This window comes from Vulpes lagopus, chromosome 14, assembly GCF_018345385.1.
Source record: "Vulpes lagopus strain Blue_001 chromosome 14, ASM1834538v1, whole genome shotgun sequence".
Classification (NCBI taxonomy): domain Eukaryota; kingdom Metazoa; phylum Chordata; class Mammalia; order Carnivora; family Canidae; genus Vulpes; species Vulpes lagopus.
Genome location: NC_054837.1, coordinates 13,962,897 through 13,983,475, shown reverse-complemented (window position 1 = coordinate 13,983,475; position 20,579 = coordinate 13,962,897). Strand labels below are relative to the sequence as shown.

The following is a 20,579-nucleotide window of genomic DNA, read 5'->3' as shown; positions in this document are numbered from 1 at the left end:
TTTTCTATTGCTGTGTTTATAAATTACCACACATTTAGTGGTAATTACATTTTTTTGTGTGATTACATTTATTATCTGACTGTGTTCATGGGTCTGGAATCCAGGCGTGGCATGGTATGATCTCTTGCATAGGGTTTCACAAGGCTGCAAATTGTCAGCCATTCCATGGTTCTCCCCTGGAGCTCAGGATCCTCCTCCTAGCTTACTCAGGTTGTTGGCAGAACTTAGCTCCTTGTGGTTGCGGGATGAAGTTCCTGTTTTCTTGCTAGCTATCAGATGGGAACCACTCTCCACAACCAGAGGCCATCCAGATTTCCTCGCTATGAGGCCCTATAAGCAGCTCACAGCATGGATGTTTACTTTCTTTCAGGTCAGGAGGAGCTCATCTCTCTGACTTCCTTTATTTTTGAACCCTAAACCTCCTTTAAAGAGTTCACCTCAGGGCCCACTGGGTGGCTCAGTTGGTTAAGTGTCTGACTCTTAATTTTGGCTCAAGGTCAATGGGCTGGAGCGTCTTGTTCAGCCTCACATTGGGCTCTATGCTCAGAACACAGTCTGCTTGTGCCTCTCCCCACTCTGTGCATTCTCTTTCTCAAATAAATAAACAAAATCTTAAAAATAAAAAGTCTACCTGACACTATATTTTACACCTGAAGCTAATATAACACTGTATTTTTTTTTTTTAAGATTTATTTATTTATTCATTCAGAGAGAGCAAAAAGAGAGGCAGAGACAGGCAGAGGGAGAAGCAGGCTCCAGGCAGGCAGGAAGCCTGATGTGGGACTCGATCCTGGTTCTCCAGGATCACACCCCGGGCTGCAGGTGGCGCTAAACCACTGCACCACCGGGGCTGCCCACACTGTTAACCATACTGGAATTAAAAAAAAAAAGAAGAGAGGTGCCTGGCTGGCTCAGTTCGTTAAGTATCTGCCTTGGGCTCAGGTCATGATCTCTGGGCCTTGGGATCAAGCCCCACATTGGGCTCCTTGCTCAGCAGGGAGCCTGCTTCTCCCTATCCCTCTGCCTTTCTCCTGCTTGGCTGTTTCTCTCTTTCTCTCAAATAAATAAATAAAATCTTAAAAAAAAAAAAAAAAAGAGCTCACCTTATTAGGTCAGTATCCCTCTGGGATAATCTCCTTTTTGATGAACACAACTGATTGGGGCATTACATCTGCAAAAATCCCCTTTGCCATATAAAACAACATAATCACAGGAATAATATCCCATCATAACTACTGGTCTTACCTATGGCCAATGGGTAGGATTGCATAAGATCAATGCGGAACATTTTACTTTTTGCTTTTTTCTTTAGATTTTATTTGAGAGAGATTGAGCACAAGCAGGGGGAGGGGCAGGAGAGGGAGAAGCAGACTCCCTGCTGAGCAGGGAGCCTGATGTGGGACTCAATTCCAGAATCCCAAGATCATGACCTGAGCTGAAGGCAGACCTTTAACTGACTGAGCCACGTAGGTGCCCCAATGGGGGACATTTTAGAATTATGCTTACCACACTGCTTATCTGCAGTTTCTATTTCTTTTTTGTAACACATATGGATGACCTATAAGGAAAACACAATGAACCTTATTAAAAAAATAAAAAGTAAAACAGTCTCCCATGAGAAATATAAGTGCTAGAGTGTAAGAAATATTTCTCTTGTGGGTCTTCATATAAAAGATCCCGTGTGTACCTTTGTCAGCAAAATCTCTACTGTAAAGACCGAGTTCCGCAGGGTTCTTATAACATCCTTAGTGCAGGCCACTGGCTTTATGCCAATATACAGTAAAAGTAATTCCAGAAACAACAAAGTCCAGTTTTTGGCAGACAGGTTATAATCTAACATTCACATGAAGCATTTGGTACTAGCTGATTCAATCTTGGTGATGAGTTGATTTAATGAGCCTTCTAAAACCACATGCAAAATTTTGTGCATGTGTATGTGTGTGTATTTCTTTGTGGAGAAAGTCTACTGGTTAAATCAGAGAGTTGATAGAGTGCTTTTGACTAAACAAACAAACAAACAAACACAAAAACAGTTAAAGAATCATTGTTCTAGGGGTGCCTGGGTGTCACTGACTCTTGGTTTTGGCTCAGGTTGTGATCTCAGGGTCATGAGGTTGAGCCCTGAGTGTGGCTCTGCACTGAGCTTGGAGACTGCTTGAGATTCTCTTTTCCTCTTCCTCTGCCCCTCCCGCTTGTGCTTTCTCTTTCAAATAAATAAATAAATCTTAAAAAAAAAATTGCTCTAGATCAGGATTTCTTTACTTGTCACCATTGATACTTTGGACTACATAATTCTTTTTTTTTTTTTAAAGATTGTATTTATTTATTTATTCATGAGAAACACAGAAAGAGAGAGAGAGACGCAGAGACACAGGCAGAGAGAGAAGCAGGCTCCATGCAAGGAGCCTGATGTGGGACTCTATCCGGGGTCTCCAAGATCATGCCCTGGGCTGCAGGCGGCGCCAAACCGCTGTGCCACCAGGGCTGCCCTGGACTACATAATTCTTTATTGTGGGAGGTTGTCTGTGCATTGTGAGATGTTTAACATATCCTCAGCCTTTACCAGGGAGTACAGGAACATTCCCTAGTTATTACACACAAAATCTTTAGACATTGTCAAATGTCTCCTGGAGGAAATGGACCTACCTTTGAGAACCACTGGTCTTCTGGAAGAATGGAGGAACAAAATGTAACTAAGGTGAAATCCAGATAAAAAGAGTCCTGGATACAGATTGCATCTCTCCAGGTATGATCTTGGGTAAACACTACCTCCTTTCATCCTTAGCCAGTTTCTTCATGTGTAAACGGGGGATATAATACCTACTAAATAGGGTTTTGATAAAGATCAAAAGAAATAAAGCATGCAAAGCCTTTTGCAGAGTACCTTATGTAGTAAGCACTTAATGTATTATAGATATTAATATTGTTTCCATAAGCGAAACTACTAAGTATTTCCCTGTGTCCTTTATTTCTTCATTCAGTTGGTATTTACTAACTGGTGTCTGTATGTCCAGATTTTTCTTTCTTTCTAAATATTTTATTCTTTTATGTAATCTATAACCCCAACATAGGGCTTGAACTCATGACTCTGAGATCAAGAGTTACCTGTTCCATGGGCTGAGCCAGCCAGGGGTCCCTTAATTATTTAAAAAAAATATATCTATTTTGGGATGCCTTGGTGGCTCAGTGGTTTAGCATCTGCCTTTGGCTAAGGGCATGACCCTGGAGTTCCCGTTGTCGAGTCCCACATCAGGTTCCCTACAGGGAGCCTGCTTCTCCCTCTGCCTATGTCTCTGCCTCTCTCTCCGTGTCTCCCATGAATAAATAAAATCTTTTAAAAAATATGTATTTTTATGTACAATCTACCCCCCAATGTGGGGCTCGATTTCATGAACCCAAGATCAAAAGTTTCATGCTCTACTGACTGAGCCTGTCAGGCATCCCCAGATCTTTTTTAATGAACTCTTTTAATGAACTCTGCTTGAATTATTCTCTTATCCTGTAGGTACTATTATTGTCTGTTTTTTTTTGTGAATGGCCTTTTAATGCCAGCATAATATTCCATTACATCTATTTTTATTCCTGGTCCTGGCCTCCCTTCTGAGATCCAGACCCATGTACCTACTTGGGTGTCTCTCTAAAAATGTTTAAATTTGGCATCTTTGGCCAATTAGTCCAGTACCTAGCACCTAGTAATCCTTCCATAAACAGGAGGTATTACTGGTCATCAATGTTATTTCTACCCCTGCTGTCTGATCTACATCCTCTTTCTACTCCTCAGTAGGATCCCAGAATCACTCATTTTGTCAGCAGTCCTGGCCCTGGGTTAAAGCTCTCATTTGTTTTCCCTGTGGGGGGCCCTTAGGAGAATCCACCCTGGTTCTCCCACCTACAGGGAAGAACTGAAGCAATTAAAATGAAGACACTCTCACTCCAAGCCCACATAGCCCTGAACAATCATTTTAGTGGGGAGAATTTGCTAGCAGTGGTTAGGACATAAAGTTCCCCCACAGCAGCTTTGCTGGGTGGGCCAGCAAATGCTGGTGATTCATGGCACCACAGGGGCCTGTGGGGGAAGAGCTAGATTTATGCTATAGTGCAGTTACAGCAACAGTGTCTGCTGAGTGCTCCAGAACAGTAGTTCATGGTTCTTGGGGCCGCAACAGGGAGCAACTTGGCAGCCACAATTCGGGGAGGGCAGCACAATGGTATGGCCAGCAGGCTCTGGGTGGGATAAATCTGGGTTTTGAGTCCCATCTTAGCTTCTCACTATCTAAATAATAGTTAGCAGGTGGCTCTGTGGGCTGAGCCTCTCACTTTTCCCATCTGTAGAGGAGGTGATGCTAATGGTGGTTAACATTTATGGATTGCTTACTGTTCAGTCAAAACAGAGGAAACTGTCTCTTCTCAACCATTAAGTTATTTTTTAAAAAAGATTTTATGTATTCACCACACACACACACACACACACACACACACACACACAGAGGGGGCAGACCTATGCAGAGGGAGAAGCAGGCTCCCTGAGGGGATCCTGATGGAGGACTCAATTCCAGGACCCCAGGACCACAGCCTGAACCAAAGGCAGACGCTCAACCACTGAGCCACCCAGGTGTCCCTTATTAAGAGTTACTTAAAAGTAGGATTTATATTTTTAATACAGAAAGCTATATACACCCCCACCTCACAACACACCCACTATAACTTGATGACATTTAAAAAATAAATAAAACACAGCTATGGTTTGAAAGTGGAAATCAGAATACAAAATGAGAAACGCTTTCATTTTTTTGGACCGTTCTGTATGTATAAAAACAGCAATTAAAAAAAAATTTTTTTTTATTGGAGTTCAATTTGCCAATATTTAGCATAACACCCAGTGCTCATCCCGCCAAGTGCCCTCCTCAGGGCCCGTCACCCAGTCACCCCAACCCCCCTCCTACCTCCCCTTCCACTACCCCTTGTTCATTTCCCAGAGTTAGGAGTCTCTCACGAAAAACAGCAATTTCATAGGATTCCACCTAGTATATGCCAGCAGCCACCGTTCTAAAGCTTTCTATGTATTAACGTCCTTAAATTCCTCAACAACCCCACGGGGTAGGTACAATCATCACCCTTCCTTGGTAATAACACACTTTCTGCGAGGGAGAAGCAGAACGATCTGGGGGAGTGCCAGCAACCTAAGCAGCTTCCACGTGACTTGAAAAGTTTAGAGAAACACAGAGGTCAGTATATGCCATTAAGGGCCGAGGAGGGTTTTCCGCCGGGTGTCCGACACGCGCCCTCTGGGGTGCCACACTCCACGCGTACTCAGTCCGAAGGGCAGGCCCCCGCTGACCCACCCGCAGCCGCGTACCAGCCTCTAGGTGGTTGCCCGTGGAAGGCGCGCCGGGCTCCGCTGCCTCAACCAATCTTGCTAGAGTGGGCGTACTCCCTGTGAACAAAAGCGTTCGGAGTGACTGCCACTCAGGCCACTCAACGCCGAGCCCAGGCCCGCGCCTCCAATCACAGCGGAACTTCCGATTGGTGGAGTCCCTCTGAAGTAGGGTGGACTGGCAGGAAAACTCCCGCCTCCCTAGGGTTCTCAGCCAATCGCGGTGTCCGAGCGGCAGCCGCCGTGTTCGGTTGCGCTGTGTGTAATGATCTGGGGACCTGAGGGCGGGGCGGGGAGCAGGCCGGGGTCTGTGGGGAGGGGACGCTTCCCGCGGGCGCGCGGAGCGAGGACGGTGACAGCCACGCGCGCACGTGCGCGCCCGGCCGCAGCGCGGCCCCGAGACCTCCGTCGGCCGCTTCGAGGCGCGCGGGGGCTGGGCCGCTGCCGTCTAGGGGCCCCGTCCCGGGGCGTCCCCAGCGTCCCCGGCCCGAGACCCTGAGCGCCGGGCAGAGCCCATCCGCTTGGTCTTGGCTCGTGTTCCGTCCCCGTGGCCGTAAGGGTCCGCCCCCCAACTCCTCTTTACGCTCCCGGGGCAGGGTCCTCACGGCCCATGCTGGCCGCTGGGGGCCCGCGCGGACCAGCCAGCTCCCAGGCGGGCCAGTCGGCTACCATGGTGGCCCTGAGGCCTGTGCGGCTCCTCCAGGGGGGCTAACAGGTCCAGAGCGCAGGCCTCGGGGCGCGAGGGTCCCGGGCCTGAGCCCCGCGCCATGGCCGGGGCCATCGCTTCCCGTATGAGCTTCAGCTCGCTCAAGAGGAAGCAGCCCAAGACGTTCACCGTGCGGATCGTCACCATGGACGCCGAGATGGAGTTCAATTGCGAGGTAACCGACTGGCAACCCCGACGGGCTGTGGCAAGCGGGAGCCGGGCGGAATCCGGCGGGATCCCCGCTCGCCCGGCCCCGCTGTGGGTCGGGCACCAGCTGGGGCGCCCCTGCCGCGGTGACAGTCAAGGTGGAAGCTTGAGGGATCCAGCTCGTATCATCTCTGAGCATAGACGGAGCCAGCCAGAACCAGAAGGAGCCATCTAGGCCCAAATCCTCACGTTAAAGATAATTGCTGCCTTTTTTTTTTTTTTTTTTTTTTAGGGCTTTTGGGTTTGGAAGCACTTCATTCAGGGTTTTCATTCATTGTTACTGGAAGCGTCCGTGGAAGGCGAAATTCTGGTTTTCAGTGTCAGGCTTAAGTTCCGGCTCTATGTTTGTTTGTTTTACTTCATTAGATATTTTTATGTGCCCCAGGTATTAAAAGTTACTCTTGTGTTTTGGAAAATCTATACTTACTTCCTTTTTTTCCAAAGCTTCCATTTTCTGGAAGTGAACTGTTTCAGATAAGAGTTGATGTCTAATACTTTTCATGCAGTTTACACCATGATGATAACAGTTATCATTTGTTGAGTGTGTTGTAAGCGTCAGACATTAATATGTTTAATTCTCACAACGACCCAATGAGGTAGGCACCCCAAACTATGTATCTAGTTTGTGGCAAAGTGGGATTTTAAGTCCAGCTTTTAGCCAAAATAGTACTGCTTCTCATGTAATTTAAGTCCTTGCTAGTCCAAAGTATAGTCTGTGAAACCAGCAGCACTGACAGAAGTGACCTAAGTCAGGGGTTGACACTTTTTCTGTAAAGGGCCACGTAGTAAATATTTTCAGCTTTGCAGGCCATAGGATCTCTGTTACAACTACTTAGTCCTTCAGCTCTACTATTATAGCACAAAAACAGCCTGATGATTCACTTCTAGTATGACAGTGTGAGTAGCTTCATTGACCTCCCTTGGAAGACTAGGAAAAATTACTTCAAAAAACTCAACTATTTAAACCTTCTGGAAATGGTCCTAAGGGACCTAAGGGACATCATCAAATGAATAAAGGGCTATTTGAGAAAATCTATGAAAATTTGCTAAGGCGAGAGTCTATGGTATTTGAACCAAGGCTACTACCTCCCTCCCCACTTCCAATTCAGCAGAGTAGAGATTCCACTCCAGACTGCTGTAACCCAGAACACAGGGCTCCCTCTTCCCTAGCTCCCTGTCAGACCACTTTTTTCCCAGGAGGAACAGGATTTCAGTGTTTCTTATTCTGCATAAGCTTACTTGTTGCTGAGACTAAGTACTAGATATGTATAGTTGAAAGATGGGGCTTACTTCTTCTATCCAGCTCCTATTCACAGAATGGGAGCTGTGCCTTGTGCATGGCATGCTGAGACTACTGGGGCCCCGGTTACTCCTGGCCCAGGCCCAGCTTGTGCAATGGTGGTTCCATGCCAGAGGAGGCAAACTGAGAAAACTTCAGGCTTGTGTGTGTTCCCCCAATCCTTCCTCTTCCACCAAAGACTCAGAGATTTTACCTGGAGGGAGAAGGCGGCTTTAAAACCTGTAGCTCCTGCTCTCTTCCCAAAGGCAGTTACTTCATTTGCAACAAAATGTGGAGAAGTGTATCCCTAAAGGAACTCTTAAAACAGTGGAGGATTTGATGAAGGGCAATTGGGAGGAGGTTATGGGTGTTTTTTTTTCATTTATGATAGTCATCACAGAGAGAGAGAGAGAGAGAGGCAGAGACAGCATGGAGCCTGATGTGGGGATTCGATCCTGGGTCTCCAGGATCGCGCCCTGGGCCAAAGGCAGGCGCTAAACCGCTGTGCCACCCAGGGATCCCGGAGGTTATAGATTTAATGAAGATCCAGCCTAGAAGGTAGGCCAGCTAGTTTGCAGGAGAAAATCAGAGAACTAAAACAGCTGGGAAGAGCCCTTCATGGGATTGAAAAACTTTACCCCCCAAAGAGCCACCCTTGATTGGATTACTTTGTAGAGCAAGTTATGCTCCAGGGCATGGATGAAAATAATAGAAGAGTAAAACACAATTAGTGGAGTTTAACAGCTGGGTGTGATTAGGGGGATGAGAAAGAGCCCTATTAAAACCACTGACACCCAAGGATGACTGTGGCCATAACTGAATTTGTGCCTCTCTGAAGAAAACATCATAGGCCTTAACACTGTGTGAAGGAAATAGATTTCACTAAAACATTCCAGCTCATCACTAAATGAACAAACCAATAACAAGCCCTGGGGCTGGGATTGGGAGAACCAGTACAGTATCTATATTATTTAGATAACGTATTACCTAAAATGTCCAGTTTCCAGCAAAAATTATGAGGCCTGCAAAGAAACAGGGAACTATGAACCATTCAATGGAAAAACACTAGCAATAGAATTGCCTGTGAGAGTGACCAGATGTCAGATTTTGCAGAAAAGATTTCAAATAGGCATTACAAACATGCTCACAGACCTAAAGGAAAACATAATTAAAGAAGGAAAGTATAATGAACATTTTTGCATCAGGTAGAAAAGATCAGTAAAGAGATAAGAATTTTAAAAAAGAACCAAATGAAAATCCTGGAGTTGAAAAATACCATTACTGAAATAAAAATTCACTAGAGGGACTCAAAGTATATTCAAAATGGCAGAACAAAGAATTAGCCTGCTTAAGATAGAATAATAGAGGGCAGCCCAGGTGGCTCAGCGGTATAGCGGTATAGCGCCGCCTTCCGCCCAGGGCGTGACCCTGGATACCCGGGATCGAGTCCTGCATCGGGCTCCCTGCATGGAGCCTGTTCTTCCCTCTGCTTGTCTCTGCCTCTGTGTGTGTGTCTCTCATGAATAAGTAAATATTTTTTAAAAAGATAGGATAATAGAGACTATGCAACCTGAAGAATAGAAAAAGAATGAAAAATGTACAGAGCCTCCAAAAAAAAAATGTACTAAATCATTAAGTGCACATGTGTGATGGGAATACCAGGAGAGGAAAGAGAAAAAATATTTTTAAAAAATAATGGGTGAAACTTCTTTGAATTTGTTGAAAAACAATAGCTTGGACATTTAGGAAGCTCAGTAAACTCCGAGGAGGATAAATACAAAGAGATCCATGAGTAAAACAATGCTGAAAGTCAAAGACAAGGAGAAAATCTTGAAAAAACAGCAAGAGAAAAGGACTTACCACATACAAGGAAATTCCTTTTTTTTTTTTAGATTTTTATTTGTTTATTCACAAAAGACACACAGAGAGAGAGGCAGAGGGGGAAGCCGACTCCATGCAGGAAGCCCGATGTGGGACTCGATCCCTGGACTCCAGGACCACGCCCTGGGCCAAAGGCAGACACTTAACTGCTGAGCCATCCAGGTGTCCCATACAAGGAAATTCCAATAAGATTAACAGCTGTCTTCTCTGCAGAAATCATAGAGGTCAGAGGCTGTGGGATAACATATTCAAAATGCTCAAAGAAAAAATTTGTCAACTAAGAATCCAACATCCAGCAGAGCTGAACATTTCAAAATGGCTATTTCGATTATGAGGGTGAAATAAAGACTTTCCCAGGTAAATGCAAACTGGAGATGTTGCTCAAAGACCTGCCTTACAAGAAATACTAAAGGAAATTTTTTTTTTAAAGATTTTATTTATTCACGAGAGACACACAGAGAGAGGCAGAGACACAGGCAGAGGCAGAAGCAGGCTCCATGCAGGAATCCTGATGTGGGACTTGATCCGGGACTCCAGGATCATGCCCTGAGCCGAAAGCAGATGCTTAACCTCTTAGCCACCCAGGCAGCCCATTAAAGGAAATTCTTGGGGCTGAAAGCAAGCGGCCTCAGACAGTGATTCAAATTGACATTAAAAAAAAAGAGGACTGGGATGCCTGGGTTGCTCAGTGGTTGAGCGTTTGCCTGTGGCTCAGGGTGTGTCCCAGAGTCCTGGGATTGAGTCCCACATCGGGCTCCCTGCTTGGAGCCTGCTTCTCTCTATGTCTCTACCTCTCTCTGTCTCTGTCTCTCTCATGAATAAATAAATAAAATCTTAAAAAAAAATCTGAATTTCATGTAATTTTCACAAATGATGAAATATTATTTAAAAATTTACATTTAAAAATGTAAAAATTACTCTTAGCTCTTAGAATGCACAATAGGTGGCAAATTAGGTTTATATTGTGGGGGATGCCTGGGTGGCTCAGCGGTTTAAGTGTCTGCCTTCAGCTCAGGGTGTGATCCTGGAGTCCTGGGATCGAGTCCCACATCGGGCTCCCTGCAGGGAGGCTGCTACTTCCTCTGCCTGTGTCTCTGCCTCTCTCTCTCTCTCTGTGTCTCTCATGAATAAATAAATAAAATCTTAAAAAAAAAAAAAAGGTTTGTGTTGTGGGTCATAGTTTGCTGACCCCTGATCTAAGCTTCTTCCTTTCTCTCTCTCCCTTCCTTTCTTTCTTCCTTTCCTTTTCCTTTTCTCCTTCCTCCCTCCCTCCCTTCCTTCCTTCCTTCCTTCCTTCCTTCCTTCCTTCCTTCCTTCCTTCCTTCCTTCCTTCCTTCCTTCCTTCCTTCCGGATTTTATTTATTTGAGAGAGAGAGAGAACATAAGCAGGGGTAGTGGCAAAGGAAGAGGGAGAAGCAGGGCTCCCTGCTAAGCAGGGAGCCTGATGTGGGACTCTATCCTAGGACCCCAGGGTCATGACCTGAGCCAAAGGCAGACTGTTAACCAGCTGAGCCACCCAGGTGCCTCTCTCTATATATTTAAACGTAATCTCTGTTTCCAGTGTGGGGCTTGAACTCACAACTCTGAGATCAAGAGTCACATGCTTTACTAACTAGGTCAGCCAGGTGCCCCCCATCTAAGTTTCTGTTTGGTAAAGGCCATGAGACATTGTTAGAGGCTAACTGGTAGGGAAAGGGATTTTGTATGAGATCTCTTCAGCCATAATTTTACCATGAAAATCTCTTTTCTTTAAACAGACCCCTGACACAAAGAGGATGTACAATATTATCGGCTATAGCAGGGTTTCTCAACCTTGGTACTATTGACATTTTGGCTGGATAATTCTTTGTTACGGTGGGGGCTGTCCTGTGCATTGTAAGATGTTTAGAAGCATCACTAGATGCCAGTAGCACCTTCACACCCTCCCAGTTGAGACAACCAAATGTCTTTAGATGTTGTCAAATGTCTCCAGGGGGAAAGCACCCTTCTTTCTCCTCCTCTTCCTGCCACCATATTGAGAACCACTAATCTATATAGAAGATAGAAGTAGTGATATTCAGAGAGGCAGAATGGTATAGAGTCTGTCAAATATACCAGTAAATGACCTACGATCTTGATAAAATGAGAATCCTGATTTTGTACTTCTATGGTAGGACTGAGAATTCTGCATTTCTAACACATTCTCAATTCTCAAATGATGCCAATGCTGCTGGTCCAGGGACCACACTTTGAGTAGGAAAGCATTACTACAAAGTGCCTAGGCATTGAAATAAAATAGACCTGGGCTTGAATTCCAGCTAGACTACTTCAAGCTTGGATAAGATACCTAAGCTCTTTGAACCTCAGTTTTCACGCATCAGTAACATGGAACTAATAATAGTGACCCTGTAAGGTTTTTTTTTTTTTTTTTTTAAACTTATTTATTTGGCCCTGCAAGGTTTTATAAGGAATCATGGAATACATAGTGTCAGGCAGAAGAACTAGAAGGGACTATAGTTGGCCTAAAGTAGGAGGCTCAGGTCACCATGGTCACTGCCCTGTTGTGATTTGTCAAGCTGTTGCATCTCATTGACTTTCCAGTGTGAATACCTGTATTCTTTTAAAAAAGTAACAATAGTCTGATTTATGATGATAGAGCTCTGAGAAACTATTAGCCTTTCTCTCTTGCCTTATTTTTATGTTGTATATTAACTAAGCAAGATGCCAATACAAGAGATAGCAGATGCATTTTGAAGAAAAAAAGAGATGGTACTTGGGGAATTCTTGACTTTTTTTGGGTCAGAGTTAGGTGGTTTCAGAACCAGTGGTAGTTAACGTATGAATCATGTTACCTTATGCTAATAAGTTCAGAGATTTTTGCTGTAGAGATAGGGAATAAATCTCTCTCTTGCACTACTTGCTGCATTGCACAGTTGGCTTGCTGTTTCACAGGATTTTTCCACTTGAAAGATTTGATATTTGTCATTTTGAGAAAGTGGGTGCTGAACGTAATTTACCAGGAGGCTAAATGGTTATGTTATTTCTTATCTAGGCTGGAATTTTACTCAATAACTCAATCTATCAATAAGAAGAGCCAAATATGAAAAATTTCTCAAAATTGAGTTGTGAGAGATTCTAATACCATCTTATTGGAAACAAAGCCTCCTTCTCTTCTTGGTTGACATCCCAAATGTTTTCACATACCCAAGTGGGATTATGATTGGATTAAACACCAACATTACAGATCATTCCAACAAGGAAGTGGACATAAAGTAGGAACTTTTGCAAAGGGAAAACAGAAAGAACGACCCTGGCATTTTCAGGAAGATGTTACATTCTAGATACCCCAAGATTTAGACAAATGCTTCCCTTTTAGGATGCAAACTCCCGGAGGGCTGTGATTTCAGTAATTTCAGAAGAAAGATAGTTTCTCTCTTATCTTTGGGTTCTCCCATGGGGTGTAAATTGTGCCCATGGATGGCCTGGTACTGCAGATCTGGGACACGGGCAATCAGGTGAATGATGGATGCCCTTGTGCCAGTGAAGATTGAAGGAAGCAGGGCATATACTGGCTAGTGCTGCCATCTGCTGGACCCCATGTCTGCTCTTTTGTAGGAGGAAGGGCTAAAGAGTAGCAGTTACTGTGTGCCAGGTACTGTGCTAAATACTCCAAAAGTACTACCTCATTTGATACTTACAATACAGACTCATTCACTTATTCACTCAACAGGTATTTACTGAGTACCTAGCAGTGATCAAGACCTACTTAGGATGGAAGCCCTGTCATTGGCTTCATTTTCAGAAGCTTCAGCAGGGTACATAGTCTGCTTAAAGTCCCCCACAGAGCCACTGTCTATTCTGAAGAGAAAGAAGAGGACAGGAACAGACAGTGGGAGAGTCTCAATAGTGACCAAGGAGGCTAGCAGTTGCTTATTTGAACCTCAAAACAAGGTGTTCAAGTCAGTTGGGGATGTCTTAGCTCAAGTTCTGGTTTACTGTCTGGGCTCTGAAACAGCACAGCCTAGAGGTTATGAGCATCTCAGGATAGCATCGTCTTACGAGCCTGATCCCAGGCTCTGCTCTAACCTTAGACAAGTTCCTTAGTCTCTCAGATGCCTGTTTCCTCGTCTGTAAAATGGGGAGCATAATAATTCTTCCTGCATGGGGTTGTTGCAGGGATTAAAATGGAGTCATTATTGGTAAAGTACTCAGACTAGCACCTGATATGGGTAAGTTCCATATACAGGTTATTCCATAAGAGAAAGTAAATCTAGGGCCTCTCCTTATTTGGCTCCCTTTCCTAGGCTCTCCTGTACTTCCTCACCCTTTTTGCTCTGGGTCTGTTGTCCTGGTTTTTCTGGAAAGTACCAAGTTCTTTTCATATTGTTGTGCCTTTGCATAGAATGCCCTTCTCACTTGTCTGCTGATACAGATGTTCTCATTTTCTGTCTAGGCTCTGCTCAGGTGTTCCCCCCCTCTTTGTGCCCAATAGTACTACATAGCTACCAAGTGATGGGGCTGAGATTCAAACCCAGGTCATCTGTCTTCTAGGTTGGCTCTCTTTCTGTTAAGCTATGCTACCCACATAAGAAGCTCCAAGTAGAAGAAGGAGAGAAACAAATCTGGAGAAAACTTTGGTATTTGGTAAACTGGCAAAGTAAAGTAGAAATAAGAGATCTTACAAAGAACTTCCTAACTCAACCATTTGTTGATGGCATTTGGTGTAAGATACCATTTCAAAACCATTTTGTGAACCTGCCAGTGGGCCTGAATTTTGGCTGGTGTATGATGTGACTGATAACGTCTGTTCCGAATTCACTTCTGAAAGTGAATCCTTTTCACTTGACATGATTCTACTTGGAATTCCTTGCCTTTGGCTTCAAATGAAGCTTACTTTGCAATCGTTTTTTTCTAGTTACATATTTAACATGCTTTGTGGTCCGAATATTCTTCCCTATATTCAGTCTGGTATTCTCTTAATATTTGATATAACCACATAAACAGCAGTTGGTTATCCTCTCTATTCCAAGGCCTTTTCATGTACTTTGGAAAATTAATTATCTAACTTCTTCGAAATCTACTTCCTTTTCTATCCCTTCTCCCCCTTGCAGTTCAGTTTTAGAATAGCCAATATTTAAAGCATTGGAATTTACAGAAAGATACTTAAGAGGGAAGGTCCCAGATTTCCAGGGTGCTTATAATCTGGTTAGAGAAATAGGATACACATGAAAAGATAATGCGAAGAAGTCTATGTATCTATCTAGCATTGATCTATATCAAATGAGGGTGTGTTCCTGTTAGAGAGAAAGAGGAAAGACCATGCAGTGTGGTGAATGGGGAACACATGCCTCCAGGATTTGAAGGCAGGTTTGTGTCCACAGATGAAGGACACGAGTGTTCCTGTCAGTGGATCAGTGGATGTGGTCTGAGCAAAGGCAGCTGGTGGGAATCCTGTGGTTTGAGGAGGGAGAGGAGAGAGATGTGTTTGAATTTGTAGGTTCAGGACAGATACTAGAGGCCCCTAAAGGTCAATTAAGGAGTTTGTATTCATCAAATGCAGTGGGGAGCTTTGAAGGTTTTATTAGGAGAGTGATTTAAAGTGGCCTCCATGCAGAATGGTTTGAAATGTTTGGGGTAGGGGTGGAAAAGTTTGGAAACAAGGAGCCCAATTAGAAGACAGCTACTCTGGGCCAGGTGTCACGCTGAAACCTGAACTAGCTGGGACCTGGGACAAAATGAGACTGAATCCTACGGCCTGGGCACGAGAAGAATCAGGGGGCCTACTAGACCCAAGATTCAGGAGGTACCAAGGTCTAGAGCTAGTCCTCAGGCTGCAAGGCCAGCCAAGCAGGGGGCAGTTTTTGGGTCAGGCCTGGCCATCTTTGGGCTCAGGAGGCTAGCACGCTTTCCTGTGTCTGGTCTGGTGTGTAGTCAGGGTGTTACTTGTATAAAGCCATTGAGAGCCCTCACTGATGTGTGAACAACCCCTGGCTTCTAGGCAAAATTCCTGTGTGACCTTGGGCATATCTTTTCTTTCCCCACTCCAGGCCTCAGTTCTTAGTCTGAAAAATGAGAGGAAATAACTTGATTTCAAAGGCCCTCTGCTTTAACATCCTATTTTAGGTGATCTGGGCAGAAGAAACTCATTGCACAGCTCTCCCTTTCATATTTCCTTCTGAGGTAGGAAACCATCTCAGGATTTGAGCATGTAGGTGTGAGAAAAATCTGCTGGAGGACAGGAAGGATATTGCTTAGGAAACAAGAGCTGGCATTCCAATAAAAGGGGTAAGTTGGTATGGGAGTCCTACCACTGCCACCTGCTGCCTGAGTGATCTTGGACTTACTTCTGTAAGCTTCAGTTGCCACATCTATAAGATGAGGAGAATAATAGTATTTTTCATATAGGATTGTTTTAAGGTGTGAAGGAAGTGGACCTTTATGAGCACTTAGCCCAGGGCCTGACCATAGTAAGCACTTGGTAAGTAAGTATTTAGCTTCTCGTGTTATCATGAGTTGGGAGTGTGGGAGTAAAGCAGAAAGGTTTCATGCTAGAGGCACTATAAATTTTCTCCTTTAATCATCTTCATTTTCTTTGAATCTTCTTTGGGTTATCCATGCCTTTGTAATTGTAGGGTCTCTGGACTCTATAATTAGTCTGAATATAATGAGCTGTATCGTACACCAAATTTCTGTTTAAGGATCTTCTTTGTATTTGATCTCTATTTATCTAGATGTCCACTGTGATAGGAGGATTCTCTTCTGATTTTTGCCATTGTTATTCACTATGCTTTTGTCCCCTGTGTGTCATTTTTCTCATTTTTTTTTTGTTTTTAATGACTTCTCCAATTATTCATGCTAGTTTTGCATTCTGGTCCAAGAACATTTTTGGTACTTGTTTATTTTTAATTTTAGAAGTTAAAGGCATTTGAGGTCTAAAAAACCCAGAATTGAGTTTTCTCAGAGCTGCTAATCTTTTTAGCCAGCTGGTGATAAGGCTTCTCTGGTTTGTTACAGGATGATGTGTTCCATCTTCCTGTCTGTGCTTTGTCTAATTTAGATTCTAAATCCACATGTTTTAGTACATTTTTAGCATGTAAAAATTTATTATCAAACTAGTGCTGACCTCAGGGGGGGAAAAAAGATCTTGAATCAAATCTTCAGTCACAAGTGTGAAGGAAGACTCAAGGTGCTTATCCCATTTTAGAAATCATGCCAGCCACCACTAGGTGGAGTCAGAGCATCATTTCTAAAGTCACTTGTCCTTTTCCTCTTCCAGCTCTCACTACCATTGGACTTTTGGCTTCTTTGCCAAATTTGAACTGAGCTTTGGAAAATTCACAAAAGTTCTCTGTTAGTGAGTTATGTTACTTACGATTTCCCCATCCACCTTGCCAGTTTTAATCTCCTAGTTTTAGTTGTTTTAATAATTTGACTTTCAGAAAAACTTAAAACTGAAGCCCAGAGTTGTTACTAAACTTATCTGAACTGATCTAGAGTTTTAAATTCAGCAACAGTGTCTTTATCTAGTGTATTGACTGGGGATTGACTGGAGATTAAGTAGTCTCATAAATATGTTGTTTTTTTTTTAAAGGTTTTATTTATTTATTCACGAGAGATACACAGAGAGGCAGAGACACAGGCAGAGGGAGAAGCAGGCTCCATGCAGGGAGCCCGACTCGATCCCGGGTCTCCAGGATCACACCTGGGCAGAAGGCGGCACTAAACCGCTGAGCCACTCGGGCTACCCGTAGTCTCATAAATATGTTAAAGAAAACCACAACCCACAGTAGTTCTCATCCATCTGCAGACACTTTTACCAACCCTGTGCACTCATACTTACTCCTTCCAGTGTTGTTAAGCCAGTGTCATCACTGCTGATGACTATGAAACTGAGTTTATTTTTTTTTTATTTTTATTTTTTTAATTTTTATTTATTTATGATAGTCACAGAGAGAGAGAGAGAGAGGCAGAGACATAGGCAGAGGGAGAAGCAGGCTCCATGCACCGGGAGCCTGATGTGGGATTCGATCCCGGGTCTCCAGGATCGCGCCCTGGGCCAAAGGCAAGCGCCAAACCACTGCGCCACCCAGGGATCCCTGAAACTGAGTTTAAAAGGTCAAGCTAGAAACAGAACCCAAATGTTTAAGATTTCTTTCCAGGCTAGAGTTGGGGTTCTTCATGAGCTAGTTCCCATGAATGGATTATGCTCTAGTTCTGTTTTGCTAGGAACTTTTTTTGAAAGAATGTGCTTTTAAACAAACTAATTTTTTTTTTTAAAGATTTTATTTATTCATTCATGAGGGACACACAGAGAGAGGCAGAGATATAGGCAGAGGGAGAAGCAGGCTCCATGCAGGGAGCCCTGTGCAGGACTGAATCCCAGACCCTGGGATTATGACATCAGCCAAAGGCAGATGCTCAACTACTGAGCCACCCAGGCATCCCTAAATACAAACTAATTTTTGTGATGTCCAAGGCAGGAAGAGTTAATCAATTGGATGATACTTAGTCATGGGTTGTACTTTGGTCTGCTAGTTTTACCTCATATTTAGACATTTAAAATTTAGCTCTGTGTCTACCTGCACTGAATTTATGATTGTTTCCTATTTATAGCTCTCTATGGAATTATTATTCTCAGTATTTCAACATTTGTGATTATTGATAATTGCTGAATATCAACAGCATGCCAGGTACTAAAAAAGGTTGTTTTTCAGCAGCATTATAATAACCGTTTTTGTTACATTAGAGAGTTTATCGTTAATACAGTCAGCTCCTGATTATTAGGAGTAAGGAACACAGCAGCAATAGCAGGGCCTGAGTAAGGAGAAAGCATGTAGAAAGCACACATAAATTAAATATTAGGTGTCATTTACATGCCTGAAAATGATTTTCAGATATAGAATGGAATGTTAAAGGACAAAAAGAAAATTATTATAACAGTGGAAAAAGTGCTACAAGATTTATACAAAACCATCTCAAGCTCATAGACCCAGAGGGTGTTAATCCTCAAAGACCACTTGATGATTGTGGAAGCTGAGACCCAAAGAGGTTAAGTGACTTTCTCAACACAGCAGGTTTGGGTGTTTTATAGCTATTTGACAAGGCTATGATTGCTCTCATGTTGTGAGCTAAATTCCAAAGATAGAGATTGTTTCCTTTGCTTTTGGGGGAGTGTATTGCTTTTATAGCACCATAACTGTATTGTCTCTTTTTGCTCTGTCATCTGTCAGCTGACTTTGAAATGCCTCATTTTTTTCATAGCATCATAAAATTGGGGCCTTGCACAGGGCATAAGAGATTGACAGAGGAAGAAATCAAGGCCCAGTGGAGTTACCAAGGCTCACTCAAGGTTATATATAGGCTTGTGTGTGTGGTAGAGGGAGGGAGTTTAGGATCCAGATCCCCTCTCTGGGTTCACTGCTGCTCCCATAACCTCTTTACACTGAGCTGGAAACACGCCAGAAGCTATAAAAATAAGGACTTCTTTCCTCACCCAGAAAACTATAATCCATTTAGTTTTGAAAGACTTAGAGTTTAAAACCTCTATTTTGTGGCTTCCTAAGGTGCTGTGATTTGTTTCTTACTAGTTTCTTTGGTTCTGTGGAAATTTTTCTTGGTTGGTTCTCTGAGATTTGGATTTCCTTGCCAGGGAATTTTTAGAGAGAAGAAATTAGTATGTGTCACCAAAGGGGGAAAATATATACCTTAAGGCCCAATTATGCAATTAGAATTTTAATACAGAGTGTCATAAATTCTAGCTTCATTGCAATCATTACTTAGAAGACTGTTCTACTCAGAAGCCTCATCTGGTCATCATTATCATTACCATCAACATTATCAGCCAACCACAAGCACTTATGGAGTGGCCACAGGTTATGCAGCACCTGCTCGTATTCTGGGAGACTTAGTGTGGTGTGTCTGTGAGGTGTTTATGTAGTAATCCTTGCCTTCAAGGAGTTTGTGATCTGCAAGATTGGAGGAAGGACAGGAATCTTGGGTAAAGACAAATACCTCACTTGCCTGTGTATGTAAAATACACAGTGACTCACTTACCTGGTTTTGTATGGGGGAAGAGGACAGTGGTGAAGTATAAGAACGGACCTTACAAAGTTCTGGTTCTGGATAAATGGAAATCAGTTTGCTGACTTGGGAGGGCACAGCCTGGGTTGCAACAAACAGGGTAATTGGTTGGAGGGAGGAAGTAATTGGTGGAGGGCCTCGGAAGCCATTAATTTAAATAGATTTCACATACTAACAGATGATTGGAGGACTGGGAGAGGAGATTTATTGGCTGTGGTTGATTAAGGCAGAAACTGACAGGCAAGAGATTGGAGGTAGGTTTTTTTTTTTTTTTTTTTTTTTTTTTTTTTTTTTGCAAAGAGGAGGTTTTTGCCTAGATTTAGATGAGGGATGTAGAGAAATCTACATTGTGATTGGTAGAACAGATAAATTAATCTCTTTTTTATGAGGATCCCCTTTTCCCTCATGTTGGGAAATAATGGCTGATAAGGTTTGGAGTGTCCTTTAATTGTGACAGCACACAGCTCAATAGTTTTGCAATTTCAGCTTATGAGACACAAGAACCTGCTTCTGTGGTATGGTGATACCGCACCCTGAGTTGGGTCATGTTGGTTTTACCCCTCTGTTACTCTACGTTTTTTATCCTCTTTGATTAACAAGAATAGATTTTAATGGAGCTCATTATTCACTTATTGCACAGCAAAATCATTTTTATAGCTTTTTCCATTGTGTTTATCTTGTAAGTGGAAGTATTTGGTATCTGTTTTTTTTTTTTTTTTATAACAACAGACAAAAGTTGTATTTAGGCTAGCATCTTAAATTTTCTAGACTTTTATAAACTAGTTCTTGTAGGCCAGTCATGACTGCAGAAGTCAATCAGGAGTAGGTACTGAGAGGAGAAATCATAGTCATCCTTGGTTTTCCATTTCTGAAATAGTGGTAAACACGTGGTGCATGTTCTGAGCCCAGGGAGGCACAATTCCTTCATTGCTCTCTCTGTAAGGGGGCTAATCTTTTGACAATAATTTTTATGGCAAATGCTAGGGCAGCTTGTGAGCTAAACCCTAATAAGTGAATGCTGAGTTTGTCAGTTCTCTTTCATCTTCTGTGCAGCTAATCAAATAGCACCCCCT

The 20,579-nt window shown here is 43.2% G+C and overlaps 1 protein-coding gene across 4 annotated transcripts in view; it reads left to right on the top strand.

Moving 5' to 3' along the window:
- Positions 1–5,634: 5,634 nt before the first annotated feature.
- Positions 5,635–20,579, top strand: part of NF2 (neurofibromin 2) — a 73,885-nt gene continuing 58,940 nt past the window's right edge. For 3 of the 4 annotated variants that reach the window (XM_041728771.1, XM_041728772.1, XM_041728773.1), the window contains exon 1: positions 5,636–6,255. In XM_041728771.1, coding sequence (XP_041584705.1) covers positions 6,142–6,255 — 114 coding nt within the window. In that variant the 5' untranslated portion in view covers positions 5,636–6,141. Of the gene's footprint in view, positions 6,256–20,579 lie in introns of all 4 variants that reach the window. The other variant, XM_041728774.1, reaches the window with a different exon arrangement.